At 36.3% G+C, this 9,164-nt stretch overlaps 1 protein-coding gene across 1 annotated transcript; it reads right to left on the reverse strand.

Annotated features, from left to right (window-relative positions):
* Positions 1-4,850: 4,850 nt before the first annotated feature.
* Positions 4,851-8,739, reverse strand: LOC137747679 (probable chlorophyll(ide) b reductase NYC1, chloroplastic). Its single transcript, XM_068487835.1, has 10 exons — positions 8,217-8,739; positions 7,505-7,583; positions 7,276-7,411; positions 6,947-7,021; positions 6,653-6,845; positions 6,436-6,504; positions 6,190-6,329; positions 5,922-6,044; positions 5,518-5,710; positions 4,851-5,412 (listed from the first exon to the last, which is right to left on the reverse strand). The coding sequence occupies exons 1-10, from the start codon at positions 8,577-8,579 to the stop codon at positions 5,227-5,229; spliced, it is 1,557 nt and encodes a 518-aa protein (XP_068343936.1). The 5' UTR covers positions 8,580-8,739; the 3' UTR covers positions 4,851-5,226.
* Between the last annotated feature and the right edge of the window lie 425 nt (positions 8,740-9,164).

Below are 9,164 nucleotides of genomic sequence, written 5' to 3' on the forward strand. Positions count from 1 at the left end.
CACTCAATCACTTATAATTTCAGTATTCTCTTTTGTTCTTCTATTCGAAAACTCCAAGATATACATGATTAATTTAAAGTATAAACTCATATCGTTCCCTTAAATAATATATAGTACGTGAAATAATGGCATCAAGTAAAAATATTGCAATATCATATAATATATATCTTTGTAACCAAAATGAGTGTCTATAATATGAATATGTGAAGGTAAACGAGTCTCGTATCGGTGAAAGAAGCAATTTTGGGGGGTGTGAGGATATAAAGGTAAAAGTATCCAACATCAGTAAAAGGAAAAACCTTACAATGGCCTATAAGAGACTGACTATTACTCCCATATTACTAATTAGAATTCAACAGTTGCTTGGGTTGCCTTGCATAATTTAAAAGGGATGTGTCCGGAAGTCTGGATTTCTAGACCCCCATCCACTCTTGTGCATATCTTATCCATTGATGGTCTTCCCTGTCCTCCTTAGGGAGGTGAAGGGGCATTAGGTTCCGTGGTTTTGGCGACTAGAGTTTCTTCTCCAAGTCTTCTTATCCTTTTCTAGGGTCCTTTTGCTCCCAAAATTTTGTTGGTCCATCTTGGGACTAAGCTTCCGTACCTTATCTCTTTTGTATGGTCTTGCTGTTTCAATGAAATTGTTTCTGATATATATATATATATATAAAGATTTATGTTTCAACTTTTTTCATTGTAGCAAAGCAAGTTGTCCCAGGTGTGAAGCTCAATGGTTATACATGCTCCATGTCATCCAATTTGTGTTGTCTGCGTGTTTGGTTTGGAAATTTCTCACACATGAGGAGGCGTGTAAGAATATAAAAGTAAAAGAGTTTAACATCGTTGAAAGGAAAAACCTTTCAAAAATTTATAAGAGGTTGAATTACTTTTCATATTGTCACTTAATTTTATGACATGACCTCAACTTTTTGCACATAACCTATTTTAATAGAATCAAGATTCAAGGCAAATATGAAATAATGCAATATTTCTAATTTCTTTTCGCTTTATATATTAACAAAGATTACAAAGAATTATATATGGCTCAAGGCATAGAGAATACCAATGTGAAAGTGAGTTGTACAAATTAACCGTATCAATAACGTTGCCCAGATACCATAAAAGAAGGCAATAAGTTGTGAATTAGTCAAGGATTAGGTGATCCTAATTGATCTGATTTGAAATTTTAATTCTTTTATATATGGCATATAGAGGAATCTGTTACTCTAAGTAAAGCCACACCAGCTGGACACCAACAGCCAAACCCAACATTCAACGAAGTTGACAATGCTTCCTACACAAAAGAGGGATGGCCTGGCCAACTTGAACAGTTGAATTCTAATTTGAAGTATTGATCTGCATTTTATATTCTCTTCAAGAATATGTTTTTCTTGCTATAATACTATAAGAGTCGACAGTTGAACTCGCAGACGCAGATGTACTCCTTTCTCATTGGTTATAGTGAATCGGATGTACTCCTTCCTCATATGCGATTTATTTTTCCGTATTAGATTAGTTTCAAGCAAAATATCTCTTAAAACATAAAAAGTTAAGAGTCGAATTTCTTTTTGTGAATACGATGAAATGTTTTACGTACTAAACTATAAGTTTTCAGTATGTTTTGAGTTGCATTTCAGGTAGATTTTCAGTACATTTTGAAAGACTCACCTACTGTCATTTCTTGTACATTACAAGATTATTATCCGAAAACCTATATGCTATGATTAATTTCAAACCATGGAATCAACTTGAACGGTCGAAAAATGAGATGCCAAGTGGCATGCAAAACCCTAGTTGTCCATATATATCAATGCATGGACCGTGGCAGGAAGAACTGGTCTGATATTCGTGCGTGTGGCGTTGCAGCAGAGGTAGCAGCACAAATTGCGGGCAGGCGGAGGTGGACGTTTCGCCCTCCGCCTCTCAAGTCAATTCCTTAAAAATGAGCAGCACCACTTGGTCGAATGTCACATCCTTTAACGTCTGCAATAATTAGTGGATTTGCCGGCGATTATTTCATGTTTAATTAATTTTAATTAGGATTAATATCCCACTATTTGTCTAAACCCTGAAGGAAGCTTCCCATTAGGTCTTTGATAGTGTGCATCATAAACCAGTCTTTGTTTTAAGCTTTCAGTTCAAAAGAACCCAGGTCAAAATTGTACTATAATTCTAACGATGCCTTACAATTTGTGTTAGAAAATGCCACAAGTATATTGTGGACTCGCATGAAAGTACTTTTAAAATATCTAAAAGCATTTTGTGGATATGTTTTTGAAACGGCTCTTAATAGAAATACAAGTTAATCCTAAAAAAACATTTAAAGTGATTCATGCAAGAAAGAAATAACTGATTCCAAAAAGCACATAACTGATGCTTCTTGCAAAAAACACTTCAAGTACTTTTAGAATCAGAAACATATTTTCTCTAAAATCGCTTCCAACAAGGAAGTAAAAACCCCAATGTCATTTTCATAGGGTTGGATCGGTTGTCATGACTACGGTGTTGTTAGTCATCTCGCATTGTGTGTGTTTGGATTTACCCATTTATAGTTGTCATGTTTGTGTTAATTATTAGATAACTTTGAAAAACTATCATTTTATGTTAGTGTTATTCATGTACAAATCGAGTCTTATAGACGCATCTTGTCTTAAATGTCGATTGTAAATTTTATTGTTGTTAAAGTGTGAAAATTACACACTATAATTTAAACTTCTAATCATCAAGAGGTGCTCCTACAATATGCATGCATGTCTTGGTTTTCCCTAACAAAAAACTTATTTCTTTTAATTTTTAATGATCATGAGTAATTTGACACAAAGAAAATTGAGATGGAAGAGAAGCAAAGCTGCTGGCAAATGCTTCAAAAAATGGTGATGAGCTGGTGGAAGGTGTTCAGTTTTTGAGAAGGGATCCGGAGATTATAAACGGTTTCATTCATAAATTTATTTTGTAAAGTGAACAAGCGCTGTATTAAATACTAACCAATTAAAAATTGAACACATATCAACAATATCTAAAAAGTAAATAACGCTTTTACGAAGTGTAAAAAACAATTATATCTATACATCCTCATACGGATTCAATTCCCACTGACTTTCCTCTCTGTAACAATGAGTTATCTAATCTATTAAAGCTATTATTTACTAATAAACAATATCTAAACGGAATTGTTATTATCATTCTAAAAATCTCATTTGACACTTCAAACTTTATATAATTAGAAAGAAAAATACACGTGTGAAGAGTGTAGAATGAAATTTTAGAATGCTAATAACAATTCCTTATCTAAAACAAACAAGATAAAAATGATTAGGCGGGGTTGAAATTTGAATGAGAGAGAGGTCGAATTGTTGTGGCCTCACATGGCTATGCCATTATACTATTCCGCTTCTAATAAGTGCCATGACATTCGCCTTCATTTTATTTTGACTAAAGTGAGAAAAAGGCAATTAGTCAGCACATTCCAGCTATGTACTTTATTTATTATTTCCAATAAATATAATAATTCTCCATTTTTGGCAATTAAAAAACATAACAAAGTCTTACCCCTGTTTAATGTCATTCATATAAGGCTTTTAACCTGAGATTGGGATAACTCACCGTCAATCATATTGATTATTTCGTGAAAAATCTCTATTAAATAAAAATAAGATGACAAAAATATCCTTAATTTTTGTCAAATTATTTTGGCCAATTGTTTATTAAATTGAGGTATTTTTGTTATTTTAGTCTTTATTTAACATAGTTTTTACAAAAGAATCAAAACCTGCCTTTGTACAAGTATTTTGGTTTTATTCATGATTATTATTATGGAAACATCATGGTACGAAATTATTTGGACTACAAGATCAAACCAGATTATAGAGCAAGATTTGATAAGTAATAGTCAACAAATTGGAATTCATTTATCAACAGATTTTTTTTTCTTCCATTTGAATTCGCTTCGATAATTCTTTTGAGTGCATTTTTGCTCACCACCCTATTTATCACCGTTAGATGAGTTTGAATTTTGAGATTTGTGCTTATCCACTACACAAATCTTGAAATTCAAACTCATTTAACGGTGATAAATAGGATGGTAAGCATACACCACACTAAATGGGGAAGCAAAAATGCTCCCAATTCTTTTAGCAGCTTTGAAAGGTGCAATTACCGTGGCGCAACAGTAATTTTTTTTTATAGAATTAGCAATGCACATTAAACTTTGTCCGGTTTTATCACATTACATTTATTTCCCTTTAATTAAAGATTGTTTATGTATAAAATAGAAATTATTCAATCTATACACTATAAACAACAGAAAATCCGCCTTTGTTCCGTACTTCTTTTTATTATAGTCAATTGAATTTGTTGAATTGTTGTTCAGTTCATATTGAAATGAATCGACATTGATAAGGAGTTGGTCAATGATGCTCAAACATGTAATGACCAAATTCAGTGATTACTTCTATAAATTTCAAATCTTAATAACCAAACTGAGAAGTTAAACTAATCTCAATAACCATTTCAGCTAAATAATTTATGGATTTAACAAACTTCATTAAGTCCAGGTTTGTAAAAGAGATTCGAACATCACTCGTATAGAGTTTGTGCATTAAGCGGTTGAGATTAGCCTAACTGGCGTGGGTGAGCAGACGTTAAGCGGCAAACAATACCGCACGAAAAGAAAAAATTTCGATGTGTCCAAAATACGCGACAGTACGTTATATGTTATTATACAATTACATTACATGGGCATTTGAAAAAGATTAAAAAAAAACCTTCATCCAATTGTACATGGCATGTTTTATAACACTCCGTATTCCGGTCAACACTGAAAATTTTCTTGTACGAAAGAAGTCAAGAGAGAAACAATGGCACTGCTGATTTTATGGTGAATCATATCGATTTACGCCATGTTGTAGCATTGCTACCCGTAGCATGTACAAATTGGAATCAAATATTACCAAGAACTACTCAAGTTTCTACATGATTTTGCATATACAACCCCCCACAAAGCTCGGATTTGTAAACGTTGTGCAGCAGTCAAATAGGCTTATCATGATCTACAACGAATGCTCTACAAATGATTAGTGTCCGATCGACGCAGGGTAGAAAAATGGTACCCCGACTTTCTTCCGTTGCATGCGTTGTCCCGAGCAATGTGGCTGGTCTGGTCCTTCACAAATAGCATCTGCCTGAGGTAATTCCTAGTGGTTTCGGTTTCAACTGTGCACGAAAATCTCAAGTACCAGGTAAGTTGCTGCTGGTGCTAGAAAGAATTATGAAGGCGCAAACAACGGAAAGTGAGAAGACAGACACCCATGTGTTCTCCGTGTACATCTCCATTGCATCAGTGAAGTAAAAACGGGTGCGGTTTTCCGCCCAGTTCCGAAGTCTGTCTGCTTCTGCTGCGTATAATGCCTTGCCCTGCAAGTTATATCAGAACCGGTTTGAATAACTGTATGATTTTCCTGCTGCACTTATTAACTGAAGAACTTCATTTGTCACAAAGCATACAAAAGTAAATGTTACCTGGTCATCAAACCAGCGACCTCGTCGCAGCCATGCAGTTACTAAAGCGAGTAAGATCCTAGGAGGTGTCAAGTAATTGATGGCCTTTCCTGTTCCTTTTACAACTCGCATCCGTGGAACCAAAGTTCTAGCTACTGTTTCAGGAAGCTCACATATGAAGTTAAACATTTGTTTATTCTTCAAGGAAGAACCACTGCAAACAAGCCATAGACAAACTCAATTACACAGTATGAATCAAAGCATTTTTACACAGCATGCAATACAATCTGCAGGGGAAAACTCAATTAACGATGGGCTGGTGCATGGAAAGATTTGAGGTGAACAATCTTGTTTAACAATAAGCATTGAAAATCCGTGCAAGTGAAACAAGATATGCATCACTAATGATAATTCATTAAGTGTACCTCAGAAGAAGATCGGTAAGAACCATGCCAGGAGATGCTGTGTGTACTCCTACTTTGGACCGCTTGCACTCCTTTAAAAGTGATGATTGAAGTTGTCTAAGACCACACTTTGTCGATCCATAGCTAAAGGTTGAGGATATAAAATAGCATAAGTATCAATGTTTAATTGTCACCGATCAGAGATCTTAATTGTGAAAAAAATAAGTGAAAGTTCAGCCTCTTCCCACAAAAGAAAGGCTATTTTCCATGAACAAGGCAAGGCACTCACACAGCTGTCAAAGGGGTACTTGATCCCCCAGAGCCTGCTCCATCCATATTAAATATGTGCCCACCTTTAGGCTGATTCATCATTATATGCATTGCTTCTCGAGTGCAGAGTATTGAACCAACCAGGTTTGTGGAGACAATCTGACATAAAATTGGAAGGTTTAAGCTAAATTAGTGAACCAATTTGAAGTGGTTTATTTCACTCTCTTCACATAGCAACAACAGAGAGCCATTTTTTCGCACATACCTGCTTAATGTCTTCGTCCGTAAACTGAAGCAATGGTCTAAATCCTTTATTAGCACCAGCATTGTTTATCTGTCAAAGGGGTTACAAATTAGACGGTAAAAAATTTGAAGCTGGTAAAATACATGGACGAAGTCCACAGACATCAAGTGAATATCTAAAATTACACCCCGCCCAGTTGCAAAGTGATAAGCATCAACATGATAGTTCAAAAGCTTACCCAAATGTCAATATGACCGAGTTCACTAACAGCGAAATTTGCCAGTTTCTGCACATCACCAGGTTCACAAACATCACATGCTATGCCAACCACTTTTGCATGTTTCAGGTTCTTGGATAAGCCACCTGCACTGTTTATACCTTCCTTTAGGTTTTCCTCGAGCTCTTTGACAGTTGCTTGTACAGACTCAGGGCTGCCTTGACAAGATTCAGTAATCAGTTGAGGTGGCAGCACCATGGCATAAAGCTGTAGACAGGTTTATACACAAATACATATCATAATCTAAAAAATAACCTTCGAGAAGCGACCACTACACGATCTCCAGAAAGAAGAAATTCACGAGCAAGTGCTTTTCCAAGTCCCCTTGTGCTGTACCAGCCAATGAAAAGATGCAAAAACATGTAAATCACACACGTTATATGCACTCTTAAAGCAATCATATATGAAAATATTATACGAGATGCTTCTTCATGATAATACTAAATTGAAAAGCCTCCTCCACCCATATCACCCCTCCTCATACGAAGATTATAAGGCCTCTAAGTTGTAACCAAATTACATAAAATGTTGAGACAGATAGACTGCTTAATTAAGTGGAAGAGAAAGCAAGAGAGAGTTTCTACCTTCCACTGATGACAACATTTCGTGGACCAGCTCGACAGTGATCCTCTAAAACCATGTTAGCTCCAACCATAGTTCCGATAATAATTCCACCAAGCCAGCTATACCAAACTAGCTCATTCAAATCAGCGTCTCCACCTTCACAAAACTTCCAATAAATTAGAGGTCTACATATGGAACATTACATTTCGGACAGATAATATGAAACTAAATAGTAACATGCTTTCTAACCTGACAACTGAAACCCAATTGCTAGTATAACTCCTGTGCTCATCATGGTCACAATATATCTTCCGATTTGAACAGCAGCCTATTTTTAGAGACAGAGAAAAGGTTAAATATGAAAGATACCTAGAAGCATGTGACATGTCAAAAGCCTGATAAACAAGACAACCTTAAACAGTCCCTAATCACTTGAAAGATGTTTTTCATTAATTTTAGTGGAAAAAGGACGAAATCTTAAGGCTTAAACTTCTTAGTACAGTTCTTGCTTTCCCTAAATTTTAGTGAGAACGATAAATCTTGAGCTCTTAACTTCATTTCTCTTTTCATTCGTTCATAAGAAGTTGAATAACCAAACTAACAGAACAATCATTACCAAAAAAAATTATCAGTTTCCTCCTTGGATTTTCTCAGCACCCAAACAACCCAAAAAACAAGTTTATGAAAGCTTCAAGTTTCAAAATTTAAAACCTCAATAGTTTTCCCACCCAAATCAGTGGAAGTTTCAAACTTCAAGATTTAAAGGACTTTGAATGGACTTTTTAATGGACTTTAAAATCCAAGTGTAGTCAATTAGAATCGCAGTCAAACTTTTCTTTGCTTGGATTTTCTCTGCAACCAAACAACCAATAAACAAACACATGCTCCAACTAAACAAAACACAATTATTTAACTCAAAAATGATTAAACGAAAACAAAAACCAGTAAAAACATTACTCACAGATTGACAGATCTCCTCCAACTTGGCCACAGCCTTCCTGTGTTCATCCCCATCTCTAAACCCCCAACCAAAACCACCCCAAACCGAAGATTTCAAAGATTTCAAAATCCCACCTCCCTTCTTCAAATTCCCACGCTTTCTCCCACTTTCTGCCTCTCCCTCCTCCGCATCCCCCCCGTTATCCTCCCCCCTAAACGACCTGCACGGTTTCAAGCAAAACCCATGTCTCCCCGCGGCCAGCAGACCCCCGGAACGCCGAAAACCCGACCCGATTACCACCGCAGGGCGGGTTCCGCGGTGGTCCTTGACGTTGAAGTGCTCCAAGCTCTGTGGGCATGCGTGAAACCTCGCAACCATGGCCATTGCAGACAAAATAACACAGTGACTGTAAGCACATCCAAAAGTGGCTCCAATATTTCGTGAGCGCAACAGAATTTTCGGTCAAAAAATCATTTTTCTTTTTTCTTGTCAGAAAGACTAATGGAAAAAGTTACGTTAAATAATTATATTTAAATCAAAATTTGATTTTTTTTTTTTTTTTTTTTTTTGTGGGTGACGGAAATTATCTGGTTGCTAAGGAAGATATTTTCGCGGGAGATTTGGGAGGAGGAGAGTGGCAGCGTGCGGACAAGGAGGTCCGTGATGACCACACGTTAGGGAAACCTCATCTACTAGTGATTGAGTGACACGTGTTGTTTTGGGTCTGTGTCATCGTGTCGTTTTTGCGTTGGTTAGGTGGGAAGGTCCAAGATCAGTCTTGCGAAGCACGGCTGTGATTGAGTGGCGTAGTGGTTAACTGCCGACCGTTGGATTAGCATGGGAAATTTAACACCTCATCAATTTGGGCCCAAGTTTTAAGACAGATTAGGCCCAACCATTTTCAGTTATAATGGATTGGGCCAATCCATGAACCGGTCTTATTTAAACTTTCTTACTTCGATTCAGCCC

This window comes from Pyrus communis, chromosome 10, assembly GCF_963583255.1.
Source record: "Pyrus communis chromosome 10, drPyrComm1.1, whole genome shotgun sequence".
Lineage (NCBI taxonomy): Eukaryota > Viridiplantae > Streptophyta > Magnoliopsida > Rosales > Rosaceae > Pyrus > Pyrus communis.